General features: G+C 44.6%; 1 protein-coding gene across 2 annotated transcripts in view; it reads right to left on the bottom strand.

Moving 5' to 3' along the window:
- Positions 1-20,916, bottom strand: part of agap3 (ArfGAP with GTPase domain, ankyrin repeat and PH domain 3) — a 108,080-nt gene that overhangs the window by 29,383 nt on the left and 57,781 nt on the right. For both annotated transcript variants that reach the window (XM_083653783.1, XM_083653782.1), the window contains exon 13: positions 13,406-13,564. In XM_083653783.1, coding sequence (XP_083509909.1) covers positions 13,406-13,564 — 159 coding nt within the window. The remainder of the gene's footprint in view (positions 1-13,405; positions 13,565-20,916) is intronic.

Genomic DNA, 20,916 nt, shown 5'->3' with positions numbered 1-20,916 from the left:
GCCCAGCAGCTCTGGCACACCGACTGACCCAAACGCATCAATCTTGGGAAACTATCGCAACCCGTGGTCCACGACGACTTCCTTTGGCATCTCCATTTGGTCCACAAGTGGAGATTTTGCCTTACACTCCTTTGCTCCATCTACCAACTCCACAACTCTACCGGATCTGGTCAGCAGTCCAGCCCCAGCCGCACCAGCGTCCACTGAGATGAGTTGGACCTACAACCCTTGGAGCATGTGGCACCCCACTCTGAGCAGGCGGAGCTCCGAGCCCTGGCCCAACTCCTCTGACAACTGCAACTGAACAGCACATCACTTTACCAAACATCATGGGTTTGATGTACTTTGTACGCTAAAGCAAATCATTTTTCATCATTGAATCCCAAGAGAGAGCAATGTTACATCAAGTGTAACACGTTTGATAGCCCAGTGCTTTAAGGTCAGGGGTTCCCAACCTGTTTTGTGCCAAGGACCGGTAGATACAGTATTTGGAAAAAAAGGTTGCGGACCAGTTGTCAATTTGAATGGTTTTAGTTACATATATATTTACTCACAAGGTGGCGACAAAGGGTAAATAACAGCCTTTTGTGTTGTACTGTATGTAGCCTACAGTATTTATGTTTTTGTTTCAACTACAAACATAAATACCGTACACATCAACTTTAAACTATGTTTCAACTACCACACACAGCCTATAATATTATAGCCTATGTTTATTATTATTATTATTTTTTTGGACCCGGCTTGCAGCCCGGTACCGGTCCGCGGCCCGGTGGTTGGGGACCTCTGCTTTAGGTTACCAACCCCCTATTTAGTTCTCTGCTGCTTTTAACACTAGAACCGCCAAGGGGTCATTTTTACCCCCCTGAAGTTTTCAAATGCATGTAACTCTGTGAAAATAAAACCCCATCTCTCAGTTCATGACTTTTCCTAAAATGGTTTTATTGATCATCTAGTATATTATATCAGAAGTATTCTTTGTTTTGTGTTCACAGTACTGATGTCAGTTAGATTTGTTTAGGTCAGAGCTATGGAAATCATCCATCTTTGCTCACTACATCTGCCTTTTGTCTTCTTCTTTTTTACCCCAGCCAGGTGTGCATAAAATACAGGTTAAGAGCGTATTTTTTTTATTTGTGCGTCCTGGGGGCTCACCTGGTAGCACACGTATGACGGAGGCTCGGTCCTTCGCGGGTTTGAATCAGACCCGAGGTCTTTGCCGCATGTCATCCCCTCTCTCCTCCCACCTTTCCCGTCTGCCTAACTGTCCTATCTAAAAAATAAAGGTGAAAATGCCCAAAAAATAATCTTAAAAAACAACTCATTTTTTTAAATACAAAATTGTGAAATAATTATCAGAATATCGTATCGTTATTGGCCAGAAGAAGCAGATATTTATCATATAGTTATCGTATCGGCTGAAAAAATCCATATCGTGCATCCCTAGCGGTGATGGCAGTTAAACAAAATGAAAGAAGAAACGGCTACCTTTCAATGTGGCACTGTATTTGTTTGGAGATGTCTTTTGGATAGATGTGGGGATCTTGACAATTCAGTTGGTAATTATTTTAGCAAGATTTTTTCTTTTAGTCACAGTAACAGTAAATGTATTCACCCTGCAATCTTGGGTGCCTCTACTTCTAGCTGGTTTCAAGATAAAATATTCCAAGGATTGGTTTATTGAATTAGGCAAGGTTTGGTTTTCATTCATATATATTAGTGTCTGAAAAAAAGAAAGAAAAAAAATAGTACTAGGAGTATTTAGTAGAATTCTATTAGGATTCTGTCTATTCCAGGCACAGTGGGCTGTCCTTACAGGAGCTGAGTGTACGCACTTGATCACCGCATGCAAATAATTATAGTAGGATTATTAAATATATAGCTTGGCCACTATATCCATACTCAGCTCATTAGCCTGTTTGTATTTTCTGTATAAAAACAAAAAACAACAACATAAGTCTCATATTTTGGTTGTGTCTTTCTTTGTTGAGTAAAAATCACCTTAAATATGACTGTTTCCTTCAGGTCTGCTAGCTAGATTGCTTCGCTAATGGAATTTGGTAACCATCAAGGCTATTAATTTGAAGCCCCCCCCCCCCCCCCCCCTTTCACAGATCCCTATTTTTTTTATCCAGTTGGAAGAATTTTTGATTAAAATTGATTTTGAAAATTGTGCATAGGTTGCGTTTTATTAGTGTAACACACTCTTTGTGATTAACTAAGCTTTATGAAAATGTCACCTGTCATTTTGAGCAAGAGGTCTGACACAACATATGCTCCAACACATGTCATAATGCCTCTGCTGTTCAGAAGCTATTCATTAACTCTGTACAGTACAATGTGACTGATGTAACATCCCTGGTCTCTGCACATGCTTGAGCTCATAGTCAAATGATTTGTAATTACCTAATTATGCCTATGCAAATAGCGGGCTAATTTGCATAAACCATGTTTGGAGGACTGGAGGCGAGTAGACACAGGGGGAATGGTTTTTCCTACATAGCTTCCATCCACTGTGTGCTGGGATTGGGTCTCAATACTCTTATCAGTCTGTGGTCATTTGATCCAATTATCAATCAAAGGCTGTGATATTATTTCTCATTAATAAGAGATAAGATACGCTATAGTCAAATGAAACATTTGTTCATAGAGCAAAATACAAGCAGAGAAATCTAGCTTAATCCAGTCTGACAACTGATGTGTGGGGACATGGTCAAAATGAAAATCACTATGAATTATGAAATTATGGAAATCTCATGATAAGATTTTCAGACAAATCATCTAATCAGAAAATGATTACAGTTTATATTTCCAATCAATTGAGCCTCCTTGGTGTGAGCTACAACCCTGTGCCGTGACAGTGCTGTCAAATGACAGATGCTACTAATGTAGCAATCCCTATGCTCTGGTGGAGGGCCATCTCTTCAGGGGGAAAGCTATAATCCAATTAGCTCGACACCCACTTCAATTATCTGATTTAGTTTGTGCAATCGACTACAGGTCACGGAAAATCAATAACGACTTGGAAACCTCTTTATTTAGACTTACAGTGAAAAAGTCTTTACGTGGGTGAGTCTGAAGGCACTAGTAGGGATTAAAATATATAATTCACCACTATATAGATATAGATCAAAGTGAATTTAGAGGACCCCAAAAAAAAAAAAAAAAAAAAAGTGAAGAGACACAAACTTGGACAACATCAAAAATCCTCCCAAAAATAACTTAAATTATATTATTGATGTTTATTATTGAGTTTTGCTACCGTTTAATTCTGCACAATACATAAAAAGCTTTTTCCTTAGGGCCGGAAATAGCCTGTCCAACATACCTTCAAAAACATTAGGCTACTGCATTTGTATACAATTTGTGGTTCTCCTTAGACTGAAATGGCATTATGCTTGTGTTTTCATCTTTTTAAAAACCTGAACAAAGCTAATTATTCTGTTGGCTGGCCAGGCAATAAATTGGAGGCATTAAAACACTTTCATTATGGAGATTAAAAAAGCGACGGATGGCTGACTTCTTAAACTGATGAGTATACAAGGGAAAACAAATCTAATTCTCCGTGCATAGTAATAATGCCCATGCGAGATATACTGTACTACTCACTAAGGAGACAGGGGACCACGTGCAGCAAGAATGTGCTGCACGTCTCCACATAACTGCAGTGGTATTAAAGCCAGTGTCATGGTGGCACCCGCTATTGCCATTTCAAGCAGATATAGCACACTGCTATCACTTTTTAATGGCGTCCACAGTGTGGCAACTCCATAAGCCGAAGCAATTCTCTTCCATGTGTAAGCATGATGCTTAGGGTCAAAAATGTCCTCGTCCCGAGACAATAAATATGAGCGTGAACGATGTGCCGAGGTATCACTGCTATCTTAGAGGCAGCTGCCATGATGAGCTTGTGAAAGCGCCATTAGCGCGCCTGATATTACTCAATGCTTGCAGTTAGCACACGGGCTAACAGAGGAACGATCACCTCGTCACATTAACACGAGCATTAACCCCGCTGACCAAATCTATCCACCAGCAATACAATCAACAAGTTTGTGCCAATTAGAAGTAATTAACATAGCTTGGCCAGTGGGCGGACAAGAAGGAACTTAAAGCCAATGGAGGAGACAACTGTGAAGAAGGAGGGAAATATGATTTTCCTTAATCAACACGGCATAATAAAAAGGAAATTAAGAGTGTAATGGCCACAGAGCTACAACGAGGAAGGCACAGATAAAGAAACACATTGTCTCTGATGCCCGTCTAGCGTTTACATGCATCATAAAACTGTGAGAGGAACCTTTCAGTTACAGATGCTTGTCAGTCACTTGATGGCTTCTAGCAGCAACACAGCAGCTCTTCACAAACTATTTTGCACTAAATAAACAACTGCTTTGAGATATAAAAATACAATAAGAACAATTGCTACAGTAAATCCATTAATCTTTTTGGGTATCAGTAAAGAAATTATGTAAATGAAATGATATTGTTAACATATGTGTAAATCATTACAGTACCTTCGCCAAGGAGGTGATGTTTCCGGTGCCGTTTTTTAGCAGGATTACGGGAAAACTACTGGTCCGATTTTCATGAAACCTTGTGGAAGGGTTTAGCATGGGCCAAGGAAGAACCCATTACATTTTGGAGCGGATCCGACTCTGGATTTTTTTCTCTCTAGAAATATTGTGCGCTCGCCAACCAGCCAGAGCAATTGTGCTCCGCCGCAGAACCCCTGGCAGACTTATTATAGTAGTTAGATATGTATCACACTAGACATTCATTTAACCTGAGAATCAAACTGGCACCTGAAAGACAGGAGGGTGACCTCTGACCTGGGGACGATGATCCCTCTCTATAGTTGTGTACAGTATACTGTATGTGGCATGCAGCAGATGCAGCGCTCAGGACGACCTGTGGAGCAGATTACCACCTCTGGGGGTTTGGTGGCGAGCCCAGCTGTGCTGTGGCAGCCAGCGACACAGTTATCTATTCTGTCTGAAGCCTCTCACAACACCTCTGGACTGGAGATTGATTTGGAGAACACCTTAGAAAGGACTTGGCAAAGCGTTCTTAGCCTTGAGGACTCTCTTTATCTAGCCGTGTGTGTGTGTGTGCGGGCGCGCCCACGCGAGCACCTCGGCGGGAAATGATGGTAAAGTGCAGGGGGACATATCAAAAGGTGAGCTATTGTTTTTGTATGTAGGACGTGTTGTGTTGTGTAGCACGCATCAGGCAGTCACTTAAAGAAGTGCTTGCCGTTCCCGTGAATTAACGAGCAGTTGGGAAGAACAGGCCAAGGCGGTGCCATCTGTAAATGTCACAGGCACTGCTTGCTCATTTTACACATCATTAAAGCCAATATTCCTAACCTGTATCAGAGCAATCAGGGCCAGGCCATTACTGCGACAGGGGCCCCCGGGGGAACCACGACCAAACTCAGAAAGGAGAGAACACGGAGAGAGAGAGAGAGATAGAGCACACTCTTTATCTATCTGACATACACACACGCACTCTCGCGCGCACACACACACGTCGGCACACTTTTGCACGCGTGCACGCAGCCATATGCGCACGCGCACGACGTACACAAAACAGAAGCGCACCTTCCACCAATAAACAAACACATGAAATCAGCGGCAACGTCGCTACGCTAATGGCTAGTGCATTTAACAACGGAGCAAAAATGGAAACGGGGCCAATTACACATGTATCTGTGGGCAGTGTGTATAGAGCCCAAATGAGAATCTTGTTATTCCTTTCCCTCCGTACTGTGGCGTTCCGAGAGCTAAGCCATTACAAGAACGGAGGCTCCAGGGACAGCTTTGGGAAATGAGGGCGAGTCGGGGAGTGACAAAACAAAGTATTGAGATAAACACCCACCATTAGCACAGGCTGTTAAACCTCCATTTCCTAATCCGCAGCTGGACTCCAGAGGATATTAACCCTCTGCATACTGAGGTGCAGGACAGCTGGACTCCAGAGGATATTAACCCTCTGCATACTGAGGTGCAGGACAGCTGGACTCCAGAGGATATTAACCGTCTGCATATTGAGGTGCAGGACAGCTGGACTCCAGAGGATATTAACCCTCTGCATACTGAGGTGCAGGACAGCTGGACTCCAGAGGATATTAACCCTCTGCATACTGAGGTGCAGGACAGCTGGACTCCAGAGGATATTAACCGTCTGCATATTGAGGTGCAGGACAGCTGGACTCCAGAGGATATTAACCGTCTGCATATTGAGGTGCAGGACAGCTGGACTCCAGAGGATATTAACCCTCTGCATACTGAGGTGCAGGACAGCTGGACTCCAGAGGATATTAACCGTCTGCATACTGAGGTGCAGGACAGCTGGACTCCAGAGGATATTAACCGTCTGCATATTGAGGTGCAGGACAGCTGGACTCCAGAGGATATTAACCGTCTGCATATTGAGGTGCAGGACAGCTGGACTCCAGAGGGTATTAACCGTCTGCATATTGAGGTGCAGGACAGCTGGACTCCAGAGGATATTAACCCTCTGCATACTGAGGTGCAGGACAGCTGGACTCCAGAGGATATTAACCCTCTGCATACTGAGGTGCAGGACAGCTGGACTCCAGAGGATATTAACCCTCTGCATATTGAGGTGCAGGACTCTTGTCTCACTATACACTTTGTCTGCCGTCAGACCGGAAATATTTACCGGAAACGGCGCCATGACAGTTTGTCCGCATCGATAAAAACGTTATACTAGAGCTACAAATGTCGTTATAAATACCAACAACTAGCCAACGCTGGTGACCTGTATGAAAACAGTAGGGGTGGGAATCACCAGATGCCCACGATACGATAATAAAACGATACTTGAGTCACGATACGATAGTATTGCGATATTGCGATATCGCCGATATTGCGATATATTGAATATTGCGATATTTCGATATATTGTCTAACTCCTTTTCCTACCTTTTCCTTGACCTCACCGGAAGTAAAACATCCAGTGTTTTTTTGTTTTGTTTTTGGCCCACATGTAGGCTACATTATTAAGCTTCTCTGGACTCAATACACCACTGCAGGCGCGGACTGCAACATCGGGCAGAAAAAAAAAATAATAATAATAATATCGATACTTGGCATCCAAATATCGATACAAAATCGTCAGACAAAGTATCGCAATACTATGGTGTATCCATTTTTTCCCCCACCCCTAGAAAACAGCGTTACTCGAAATAGTTAAAAGCTATATCAATCTGGTCATTCAGTGGCGTTTTACTGCCATGCAACGTAACTAACGTAACTAACGCTAGCATTAGCCACAGTACCAGATTACCCACAATGCCTTGCGTTGCCCCAGCACTATTAGCCAGGAAGGGGACTCGGCTCGCGCTACATTTGAATGCATAAAATAAAGCTGATAATATACAATTTGATTCTTTAAACATCTGACTCTTTCAAGAGTACCGTACATCACAAACGGACAGCCGTGCTTAATCCTTGCTAAAAAATGGGTCAATTGGAGTGAATGGAGATGTTGCAACTCTCTATTATATGGTTATGGCGTTAGCTAATGATCACATGATTTTTTTTTATTCACATGAGTGGGAAAGGAGGTTAGTTGGCCGTGACGTAACAGACAACCAAATCGACCATTTCGGAGGGCCCAACAAAAACAAGGGCAAATTCGGCCCAGGACCACGTGCGTCGTGTGGCAACCGCAGGGGCAGGCATCCCCTGGGTTGTGGCTAGATGGGGTACAGCCACGGATGAAGTGACGCAAAATCGTGGCAATTGTTATTCCATTTAATTTGTGTTACTTCTTGTGCCATCACGAAAGCAAAGATACAACAGGGTGAGATAAAGGATACATCCCCCCAATATTCAAGTAGCCTATAATACCGTGTGTGTGTGTGTGTGTGTGCGCGCACACACATTTATAGGATCAGCCAAAAAAAAGGGCAAATTAAAGGTCCAATCCGTAAGTTTGGGGGGGAAATAAATGTTCAGAGTTCATAGAGTCACAGTGATTTTTTATTACCAATGAGTGAATGCTCCGTTACGTAACTTAAAAAATTAGCCCAGCCGTGTCTCTCTGCATTCACCCATTCCAAAGATATCGCTGGAGAATTCTGCTCCTCGCTGGTAGAGATTTGCCGGAAAATGTGGCGGATGTGACGTTCACGAGCCTGCCTCTTGTAGTGGCTCCGGCCGGAAATACAACACCAACAAGAAGAAGATATATCATGAGATTTGGGCACCCTGGTCTTAACAGCACACTTAAAAGCATTGGTAAACATGAGACTGGTATGTGTGAAAATTGCAATATGCAGGAAACAGTAGAACAAGTAATGATTGATTGTCAGTATTACCAACATGAAAGACTGATCCTCAAGAACAGACTGGAGAATGATCACATTAGCCATTACTCAGGTAATGGAAACTGGACTAAGTAGAAGAATAGTGTCTTAGAAGTCCATTCCGATCCACACTCCATTTCAGAAGGCGGCGGTAATTCACCAAAAGCTGTTTCCCAACCGCCATAAAACACTAGAAGAAAAAGAAATACACCAACGAAGAACGGCTGACACTGCGAAACTAGCTAGCTAGCATTAATTCAGTTAATGAATGTCAGTAACCACCAACATACTGTAGAGTCCAGTAAAAACTCCTCACACAGAAATGTGGATAATGCAACAGTTGCAAATATGCCTAACGTTACTACCATTATGCATGGTCACGGAACATTGTTTGACTGACTGCAATAACAGATCTGTTACAGATCCTGTTGTCTTAGCTGCTGTGAGGCTGCCTATACGTTAACTAGCTTGATGCTAAACGCGGCTAACGAATATAGGTAGATAATCGATTACCACTAATGATGTTACCGTCTTGTGTGGATAATGTAACAGTCGTATATATGCCTAACGTTACTACTATTATGGAACGTGAGTTTCTTTCAGCCCTTGGTTTGAAGTGTGGGTCCTGCTTTGCAGTCCGTGTGTGTGTAGGTGCGTTCGTTGTAATTCACGCAGCATCCCAAGCGTGCGGGGTGAACATTTAAGTAGCACAATTGAAACACATGCACCACCCCGTCGGGAAACAAGAGTGAATCTCACCAAGCGCCCCCGAAATAAACGTCCTTTCCGTGCCATAGACCCTTCTCACGGGGGCCATTTTGTGTCGAGAAGCCAGGGTAAACACAGGTGCAAGCAAAACACTAATGAGGGTTTCCAACTTCCATGATTGGAATTTGGAAACCCTCATTAGTGTTTTGCTTGCACCTGTGTTTACCCTGGCTTCTCGACACAAAATGGCCCCCGTGAGAAGGGTCTATTATGACTGACTGACTGCCTCCAAAGAAGCGTCTGTAGACCAGGTGCTACGCACGTGGTAAAAAGCAGGTTTGAACCCATAGAGGGCACTCTTGCTGCCTGAAAATGATACAGTTTATACAATTCTAATTCTTTAGTCTCAAATGTGGAGATTTTGACCAGAATCCTTCACACACCACGTCAAAAGCCATATTGGTTAAAAGCTGAAAAAATGTGTTTGAGGGTTTAGTCCTAAAACACAACTTTAATCATTCCTAAGTTGGCACATGGCCAACCTTTCAACCAAGTTTTGTGCAAATCCGTTGAGAACTTTTGAAGATATCCTGCAGACGTGCATCCTGGTGGCTCACCTGGTAGCACGCATACCACGGAGCAGGGTGGGAATTACACGGAGGCCATCAGTCCATGGCCTGCGTTGCCCCTCCCTCTTCCCTCTGGCCGTGATGCCCTGAGATCCCTAAGGCCACCTTGGCAGTGCCCTGCTGCTACCAGCCTGCTACTGTCAGTTGCTTTAAAAGCATCAGTGGTCTCAGTTGAATGTAGCCTGCCCTATGCACAGGATGTGTCATTGGCTCATTTTAAGACACATTTCAGAAAATTCTTCATGATGTCAATAGAGCAATGGCCTTTGTGCCCTGGCATGTGACCTTGTGCCCTAAACAAATTGTCATGCCGAAAGCCAGATGGCTTTGCCCCTAAAATGACGAGATTTCCACCCTGCCACGGAGGCTCGGTCCCTTGACACCCTGATGAAGACTTAAATGTACTTCAGAGTGCCTCGAATGCCTTTTTTCCTGGCTGCCTCCTACAACTGTGGACCTCCTTTAAACTCTGGACCGTCACTTTTTTTTTATCATCGTTCTCTCTCATTATATCAGATACAACCCAACGGAGTCCTTTCAATCCCTTTCAATTCCATCAGTTCAAAAGGTAAAATTAAACTACCATCGGTTGATGACATGAGAACAAGGGCGTTATGAATCTACCGTAGTTAAGATTAATTGGTTTAGAAAGTGTACTTTTTGTGAATATAAGATGAATTCACTCCGACCTTGCTTTAGAGAAAATGCCAAACACAGTACTATGCAGAGCATGTGGGATCATTACAGGTACACCGCACCCCCTGACATGTCTGCAAATCAACGTAAAATGCAAATGTAAAATGCAATGTGTGTGAGATATCAATGTCGACCTGAGCATCTACATTCAATGCATTTAGACACACACAGTTTTAACTCCCCCCCCCCCCCATCCCCACAGACTTCTGTGACCCTGGAAAGAGTTAATATCCTCATCTATAAAATTGGAAGGAACAGGAAGGTGCCTCTCTCTCCTCACAGTTTCCTCCCAGTCCTCCATCTCCCCTGTCTGTTCGCATTGAACATGCTAAAACCCCCCAAAACAACGAGCATTTGATACACTTTCTTTAAAAGAGAAATACATTAATGACGCTCCCTGACAGTCTGCATTAATCAGAGGGGGCTCCCCCTGAACACAACTCTTTATCGGCCATCGATTTTCCAGTGGGTTTTATGGCGGGCGACACGCGGAGAGCGCTCGTCGCCGAGCGGCTGCTGGGAAACGCATTACGCTGCTGTCAGTTGTCTCGCCATGCATCCTGCATCATTCTTTAAGCACATGAGAAGTTCATTACACCACAGCGCTCTTGACAGTGCCTAGGATATTAGGGACCGTATCCGTTGTGCATATCCCTGGCAGAGGTGTGTAGCACAGTTGACATAGCAGAGAATTCACACACGCTCCGAATATCATGGCTTCACAGTGGTTTGAAGCGAATGCGGGTTTTTTTTTAAAGGATGCAACCCGTTCAAAAGTGATCTGTTGAGATCGACTTTCCAGCGGGTGGCTCAACACGACACTATTGTAAGTCTGTGCTGCAAAGAGATTGTCGTTTCTGTCTGATCACTGTAATCTCTGCCTCTTTTCATGGTCTAATATTAACATAGTAATGGGTTTAAAATGTGCAATATGTCTCCCCCTTTAACGGTCATTTAGAGGAGTCTTTCTAAGTAGTGCCATAGTCACTAATGATGGTGCAGCAACAGTTTCTCCTGGCCCCCTTGGACATCCTACACTTTTACCAAAAATGATTTCTCACCTTAAGATGCTCACGCGGTTTTGATTTATGATGCTTCAGAACTACTAAAATTCAATTTCAGCCTGCATTCCACGCTTCTGATTGCCCCGTAAATGAGATAAACTGATGGCAATTTATTCAAGGATCCCACCTCTCCTCTCTCTCCTGCGCTTTCAGCGGGAGACACAGCTCACATCACATCCTCGACTTGGGTAACTCTGAATGTTGAAGCGATACGTCTGTATTCCGGAAGCAGCCAGCAGAACAGACAAGCTGAAGCTAATAGAAAATCTCACGGAGAACAAAGAGAGAGATAAAAAACAATGTGCTTGTTTGATGACGTGATAAACATTCGGAAAACTGCCGCCGCGAGTCATTTTTACATGTCCAGAGAAAAAGTTCTGCAGTGCGTGTACATACATTCTAATGGTCCGGCTTATTTCAGAAAGTCTGAAAGTAGCCTGACTTATTTCAATCATTCCAACCTATCTGCGACATTCACCAATGAGATTTGATGATGTTGATGCATCCAGGACCTCAAGGCCCTAATGCCAGCCATCACTCATTCAAGGCTCTAACTAATGCCATTACTGGCTGGTTCTGACTGGAGAGGCCCATTAAGACTTAAGTAATGGCATATAAGTGAGAATAGCAAAGAATGGTAAACGTAAGGGGTGGGAATCACCAGAGGCCCCATGATACGATATTGTCATGATGATACTTAAGTTACGATATTATTGCGATTTTAAACATTTTGCAATATGCTGAGTATTTCGATAACATATATTGAGATATATTGTGATTTAATACCCTTTTCAACTGGAAATTATGTATCCAAAGGAAACCTCATAGGTAGGACGTACAGTATGGTTGGGTATCACCAGAAGCCCCACGATACGATACTATCGCGTTTTTAAATGGTTGATAATTGCCATCCGTGTATCGATACAATATTGCCACACAAAATATTGCGATACTATGCTGTATCGATTTTTCCCCCAACAACTCCAAAAAGTTTTGTGTTCCAAAACACGATTAGGATTTGCTTTTGACCATTTCTGTACATGCATAGCACCACATAGCAAATTGTCGAACTGTGATATTGCCAGAGTATCTACAGAATGATCAGATCTGAGAAAGACCTTGACGACAATGATGACCATCGCTGATGTTGGTGTCGCCACATACTGCTTGAACAACAACGACAACGACGACACTTATCCCACCACTTATCTCCGAGATGCTGATGATGTTCACTCCACACAATGTGGTCAACAGACCCCTTCAAACTTTAAAGAGAAGCTGTCAGAAACCATGATAAAAAAGTATAATGATTATAAATGCTAAGCCCCATTTAGGAGGCGTCAGTGCCATTGTTGTTGATATGCAGCGTATCAATCATGTTGATTGATCATCCCGCTCTGGTGACATCAGTTTTATGGCCTCTGAAATGCGTCTCAGTGTTTTCACAATGCCATCCAATTAGAGCACTCCATTCATCATTGGGCTGCAGAATCGTTATTAATTGGGTGGGGAGCTGACTGCCACTCCCCTGCTGAGGAGGGCCGTGGCTTCTGGAGATCAGGCCATTCATACTAAGCTCAAGGAAATTGGCTCTGTGAAGGGGCCACATGGACACATTCAAACTATATCTAGTTTATTAGCGAATTCAGGGAGAGTAAGGGGGGCAATAATTTCTTAGCAATTACTAGGGGGAAATGGTGTCAGTGCGTACTCGAAGTTGTCACATTTTTTATTCCATCTCTGAACCTCTGCGCAGCCGGATTTTGCCTGGCATATCTCATATTAAAAATAATAATAATAAATATAAAGCAACACACACACACACACACACACACACACACACACAAGTTTCTGAAAATGTTTAGAAGCTTCTCTAAAGTTTCACAAATTTGATCCGTTTTGATCCTTGCAAAATGACTGTAGCATTCAGATTTCTTCTTCTTCTTTGTTTTTTGTTTGTTAAATCGTACCTTCGTTGCCTGCAGATAGGCCGTCTGGCTTTGTGATGCCCGTGCTCTTTTTCCGTCTGTGCTTCTTGCGATTGGCGTGTGGCGAGGGAGGCGGCTCCAGCTTAGGACTGGTGGCGCTGCCCAAACTGGAAGGCGTCACCGGTTCACTCATTCCATTGGCTGAAAACAGACAGGCAGACAAAAGACAATCATTAGAAATGAGGCATTCTGCCAAATCCAATATAATTGAGTCCATACTGACAGATATGAATCCTGAAAGGTGCAGAGAAGGATGTATTGTGTATATATGGATGACTTGAAATGAAACTGAGCATAAATAATAAAGCATAGTATCGCGATATTTTGTGTGGCAATATATCATATTGCACGAATGCCAAGTATCGCGATATTTTATTATAGAAATTATCAAGTGCATGCAACATTTAGGGCAGTGTTGGTCAGTCTGTCTGCTTGACAATCCCTTTTTGCTGCAATACAAATGACTGAAGTGCGATGAACAGAACAGATGTTGACAACGTTTTTTCCTTTGGGGATCATTGCAGTTGAAAAAAGGTAATAAATCACAATATATCTGGGGGGGTTTTATCGCAATCATATTGTATCGTTAAGTATTGTGATAACATCGTATCGTGGGGATTAGGGGATTCCAACCCCTAATACATAATGAGACTTATATCATGGACAGCCTCATGCAAAGTGGATGCAGGCTTTTCCAATGGCACAACATCCAAACAGGACGTCAGGCTTAGAAACCGCTCTGAGTGGTCCAGAAGTAACTGTGCTGCTGCTGCTGCTGCTGCTGCTGCTGCTGCGGCTTCAGACAGGGTGAAGGACAGGTACGGGGCTATCCGCTAACAAATGGTTCTCTAGGTTGGCCCCGGGCAAAGCTCTTTATATGACTGTCTGAGAGTGACAGGGGGCTAAGAGCCGGCTTTGTTTCTTGTAAGTGATTTTATAAATGTGATATTAACCTGTGCTACCGTTGGGCAGAGAGGCATGGGAGGGATGGGCCGATAGGAGGGGGTTGTCAGCTTGCCATCTTTCTGATTTCCTGACATTTGACATCACTTTCCCTCCTTTCTCCCTCCGGATGCCATTAGGAATCTGGGAGCGGGGGCCAGGGGCCTGGGGGGGGAGGGAGGGAGAGCCCGGTAGATGGGCCCCATATTGCTCTCCTCTTACCACCCTGTGTGGCGCTGGCAGCCTCCTCCATTGTCTCCCATCAAAAGCTCATTGTAGTGTAGCAAACTCCATTCATTTCCCCCGCGCACCGGCCCAGCCCCAGGGGTGGAGGAGCGGGGGGGACAAGGGGGCTCAGGGATTATTATTGTTGTTGTGCTTGCCAGTTGCACATGCTATAATGTGCGGCGGTACGCCATTAGCCAGTGTACAACATTAGGCCTAATTCGGTCATTACCTTTAGGGAGATGGGGGCTGTCTTGGAGGAGTGGGATGGGCTCAGCGGGGGGCTGAAGATGCTCAAGTGGGGGGGGGGGGGGGGGGGAGCGCAGAGAGCCGAAGGCCCGCGGATGCATTGTTTGAGCGTGGGCAAAGAGATATCGATGTGGAGACGACACCTGAGATACACGGCGTTATGGCCGGCACTGACTTGGAGGTTTGTCTCGGAATACACTAAACAAAAATGTCACTCGCGCGACAACAAAAAAATCAATGGAGTTTATTATTACGTTTATTTCTAATTCGTTAAGACAATAAGGGAAGCTCAAAACCGTTGATATGGTATGAATATTTCATCATATAAAAAGCTCAATAGGGACATGCGTTACGTGGCACACAAATAGTTATTGATCATACGCAGTGAAATCAATAAGCATAACATGGGACTAGATACATGAGGCTCTCTGGTGTTTTGAATGGCAGCACACAGCCTCACATGTAGCGGTGCCTCGTCGAGGCGTCTGTTTCAATTTCCCTGCTCTCCTACAACAGCCCCCCTGAGACGAGTCATTAGCTGGCTCAGACAGCTGGGGGCACAGGGGTCCTCCACACCCCCCCCCCCCCCCCTCCCCCCCTCCATCCCGGCGTCTGTCCCGCCAGCACAGCTCCGTATGGCGGGTGGAAGACTTGAGCTCCAACCTGCCTCCGACGTGACAGCCAGCATTTGTTTAATGTCGCTTGAGGTTAAAGGGGAGGGCTGGCCCTCGGGGGCCCCCGCCGTGTCATAAACACCTCTAATTATCACTTTCTGCCCCTAATGTGGTGGAAAATGACCCTGGCCCCTGCTCATCCTGCACCTGAAACATATACGGGGTGAGACTCCGCCCCTTTGTTCAGGCCAATCAGGATGAAAAAAAAAAGCCTTCAAGTCAAACAATAACTCATAGGAACACAAAGAACATACGTACACACCCCACGCCATTGAGCAACAATATGAGGGTGCCTAAAACCTAAAATCATCTTATAGGCTAAAATGCCTTTAAGTGAGTCTCACTATTAATTTAAACGATCCATGTCTGGGTGGATTCTATTTCTTAAATAGAGAATGATGAAGTTAGAGGTGGACTGATTCTGTGAACAGAGTTCAGGTTATTAGCTGGCTGTTCGTGTGTATGAGGGGCCATCAGGCGCAAGCTGTGTAATGAAGCGGCTGAGGATCAGGAGACTCTCCTGGGCAGCGGAAAGGTATCAGCCTAACCTGTGATTACAGTGTATCACACTCTCACCACCCCGATGACAGCTTCAACATGCTTCAGGATCGAGGGGTGGGCGAGAGAGAACGGCTCTCTCTCTGCCTTTGCCAACGCCGCAATGAGAATGAATGAGAAGAGAGAAGGGTGAGAGAGAGAGAGAGAAGGGTGAGAGAGAGAGAGAGAGAGAGAGAGGGGTGGGGGTGGTTGGGGGAGTCCTTTCATTGTAATTCAAGAGGCTCCGAGTGAGGAGCACCGTGATTCCGCCAGGCCCCTTCACATGGCAGCCCTGCCCGTCCTCAATCACAGCCAACGGCTGCAATTAATGGCAAAAATTAGAAACAATCACCGCCTCCCCCTTATTATCCTCAATTAGACTGTACTAATCAAGGCCTGATCGCGCTCTGCTGCTCTCTCCAAACTAAATGTCAAACTTCATTATGGCCCCGCGTCGAAATCAAACTCCTCACACGCTCTCACCCTCGCCACGGGAGGCCACGGTATCAAAGACAGTGCCACGGGAAAAGGCTATCCCCTGAGTTAAACTACCTGTGCTCTGATAGGCAACCTGGAGTTAAACTACCTGTGCTCTGATAGGCAACCTGGAGTTAAACTACCTGTGCTCTGATAGGCAACCTGGAGTTAAACTACCTGTGCTCTGATAGGCAACCTGGAGTTAAACTACCTGTGCTCTGATAGGCAACCTGGAGTTAAACTACCTGGGCTCTGATAGGCAACCTGGAGTTAAACTACCTGGGCTCTGATAGGCAACCTGGAGTTAAACTACCTGTGCTCTGATAGGCAACCTGGAGTTAAACTACCTGGGCTCTGATAGGCAACCTGGAGTTAAACTACCTGGGCTCTGATAGGCAACCTGGAGTTAAACTACCTGTGCTCTGATAGGCAACCTGGAGTTAAACTACCTGGGCTCTGATAGGCAACCTGGAGTTAAACTACCTGGGCTCTGATAGGCAACCTGGAGTTAAACTACCTGTGCTCTGATAGGCAACCTGGAGTTAAACTACCTGGGCTCTGATATGCAACCTGGAGTGAAACTACCTGGGCTCTGATAGGCAACCTGGAGTGAAACTACCTGGGCTCTGATAGGCAACCTGGAGTTAAACTACCTGTGCTCTGATAGGCAACCTGGAGTTAAACTACCTGGGCTCTGATATGCAACCTGGAGTGAAACTACCTGGGCTCTGATAGGCAACCTGGAGTGAAACTACCTGGGCTCTGATAGGCAACCTGGAGTTAAACTACCTGTGCTCTGATAGGCAACCTGGAGTTAAACTACCTGGGCTCTGATATGCAACCTGGAGTTAAACTACCTGGGCTCTGATATACAACCTGGAGTTAAACTACCTGGGCTCTGATATGCAACCTGGAGTTAAACTACCTGGGCTCTGATATGCAACCTGGAGTTAAACTACCTGGGCTCTGATAGGCAACCTGGAGTTAAACTACCTGGGCTCTGATATGCAACCTGGAGTTAAACTACCTGTGCTCTGATAGGCAACCTGGAGTTAAACTACCTGTGCTCTGATAGGCAACCTGGAGTTAAACTACCTGGGCTCTGATATGCAACCTGGAGTGAAACTACCTGGGCTCTGATAGGCAACCTGGAGTGAAACTACCTGGGCTCTGATAGGCAACCTGGAGTTAAACTACCTGTGCTCTGATAGGCAACCTGGAGTTAAACTACCTGGGCTCTGATATGCAACCTGGAGTTAAACTACCTGGGCTCTGATAGGCAACCTGGAGTTAAACTACCTGGGCTCTGATATGCAACCTGGAGTTAAACTACCTGTGCTCTGATATGCAACCTGGAGTTAAACTACCTGGGCTCTGATATGCAACCTGGAGTTAAACTACCTGTGCTCTGATATGCAACCTGGAGTTAAACTACCTGGGCTCTGATATGCAACCTGGAGTTAAACTACCTGGGCTCTGATATGCAACCTGGAGTTAAACTACCTGGGCTCTGATATGCAACCTGGAGTTAAACTACATGGGCTCTGATATGCAACCTGGAGTTAAACTACATGGGCTCTGATATGCAACCTGGAGTTAAACTACCTGGGCTCTAATATGCAACCTGGAGTTAAACTACCTGGGGTCTGATATGCAACCTGGAGTTAAACTACCTGGGGTCTGATATGCAACCGGGAGTTAAACTACCTGTGCTCCGATATGCAACCGGGAGTTAACCTACCTGGGCTCTGATATGCAACCTGGAGTTAAACTACCTGGGCTCTGATATGCAACCTGGAGTTAAACTACCTGGGCTCTGATATGCAACCTGGAGTTAAACTACCTGGGCTCTGATATGCAACCTGGAGTTAAACTACCTGTGCTCTGATATGCAACCTGGAGTTAAACTACCTGTGCTATGATAGGCAACCTGGAGTTAAACTACCTGTGCTCTGATATGCAACCTGGAGTTAAACTACCTGTGCTCTGATAGGCAACCTGGAGTTAAACTACCTGTGCTCTGATATGCAACCTGGAGTTAAACTACCTGGGCTCTGATAGGCAACCTGGAGTTAAACTACCTGGGCTCTAATATGCAACCTGGAGTTAAACTACCTGGGCTCTAATATGCAACCTGGAGTTAAACTACCTGGGCTCTGATAGGCAACCTGGAGTTAAACTACCTGGGCTCTGATATGCAACCTGGAGTCTAGATATGGTGAAAAAGGTATGGCTCATGCTAAAGTATTGCAGTAGACTTGCAGCATCAGGTCCTTGCAGGCCAAGCTGAAAAAAAGTCAAGAATGTAAAGCTTTCATGGAGGGGATGATTACAGTATCTTTAGATTCTGAGAGCAGGGTTCCAACTCTTTTCTAGAGATCATTTTCCAGGACATTTTCAGTGACGCTGTATCTGGGATGGTGCCACACACTAATATGTTCCTGTCTGTGGAAGTCTGATTTAAAAGACGTGCCGTCTATGGCTACATGTATAACTTATCTATGAAATCATCTCTTACTGGACATGCTTAGAAATGATTGATCGTGATGAACAAATTGATCATAGAATATGCAAACACCTGTAGATGTAAGGCGGTGAAATGTATACTTCTAAGATGACGTGTTGTTCTGTAAACCTAATAAAAACTACCACAGTTACCAGCCAGCAGTCCCTAATATTTACATTTGAAGAAGTTTCGGCAACTGAAATGTCCTCGAACCTGCATGCCATGTGCTGCAATGTGACATGACCTCGGAGCGCGTTCACAGCGTTTCCTTTCCATTGAATGAGGTGATTCATAGTAGGGCTGCACGATGTATCGTATTTTCATCGTCATCGCGATATGAAAATGCGCGATGAACACATGCAAAAGTCACGTGTTATCGCAATGAAAAAAACTGAGTTACGTGACGGGAGCAAATGCTCTTTCAATGTCTTTCATATGCAGAGCAAAAGCTGCTCTCACCAAAGACACTATAAAGCAAGACATTTCAACTTCGAGTGACTCCCTGTATCTGTGTTTTCGCCGCGTCATTGACAAACAGCCAATCACAAGCTGATGACCAGGAGACCCGGAAGAGTACCATTTGGCGTAGCAAGCATGCGGTAGCATGGAGTTGGGTCTATCAATCTGCTCTCACTCGTCTCTAGCTACAGTAGGAGCTAACTTAGCTCACATTAGCTTATCAGCGGCACTGTGGCGAAAAGGCACAGCACTTCTCTGATTTGGAATAATTTCGGATTTAAACGAGATGACACGCTGCAAACACAGGTACTGTGTAAAACATGCGGCGCAGTTGTGGGGAAACACAACAAACCTTCATCACCACCTGCAATATAACCACAAAGAACTGCACAAACAATTACAAGAAAGCCAAGCCGCAAAGCCAACAACGTCGAGTAGCAGCAAGAAGCGATTGCAGCAACCGTCAATTTCTTGGAGTTTAGCGAGCGTGACTCCTTACGAGACAACATCCAAATGCCACAAAGAAATAACAGACTCCATAACTCGTTGTTTGACGAAGGACATGATGCCTATTTGCAGTGGGCAAAGACGGGTTCCCCAAAATGTACAAGACCTGCAGGGAGGCTGTGGAGACAGAAGTGAGTCAAGCTGAATACTACTTCTTTATTTAATAGACATAGGCTATTCAATGTTTGGGGTCTATGTTAGCTGTCTATTAAAGCAGAATGACACGTTACCCCGCTAGCCGGGCTCATACTGTATGAGCGAGAAGCGCCCGGCTAGCGGGGTAAAATAACACGCTACTGTAGCTAATATGTACCCTTTTATATTTTTGTTTATAGCATTTTTTGATTTATCGCAGGTCATATCGTCATCGCAATATTGAACAGTGTTATCGCACATCGCAGCTTTTCCTCATATCGTGCAGCCCTAATTCATAGTAGATCAGGTGCCACATCATAACCGAAAGGAGCATATTAAAAATACTCTTATCCATAAACTACCATTTGAACGTCGTTAATAGGATTCTGAACATAACTTAGCTCTTTCAGGTGGCAATCTTATCCATTTTGGGGGGCTCTGATAGTTACCGTAGCCTAGGAGTTCATTCTCTGCTAAAGGAAAATTAGGAGAATATTGAAATAATTTTCCAGGACAACACAACTATTTCTCTTGATTTTCCATGTGTTTTCCATGACTGGAAAATTGGTCAACTGTTTTCCAGGTTTTCCAGGAGGCGTGGGGACCCTGGATATGACTCACTCTTTGACCATGACTTGAATGAAGTTCTTGTCGTCAGTGAGCAACATCATCTTGTCACATTGCTCAGAGGGCTTCATCTGAACCTCGTGCTTTTAATTCAGGTGCAAAGATTGAGGTGTACCGAGGAGAGCAGGTTCTAAACAAGCACCCCCGTGTCTAGA

This window comes from Poromitra crassiceps (assembly GCF_964638095.1).
Source record: "Poromitra crassiceps genome assembly, chromosome: 17".
Taxonomy (NCBI): Eukaryota; Metazoa; Chordata; class Actinopteri; order Beryciformes; family Melamphaidae; genus Poromitra; species Poromitra crassiceps.
Note: the sequence above shows the minus strand (reverse complement) of the source record. Positions and strands in the feature narration are given on the sequence as shown.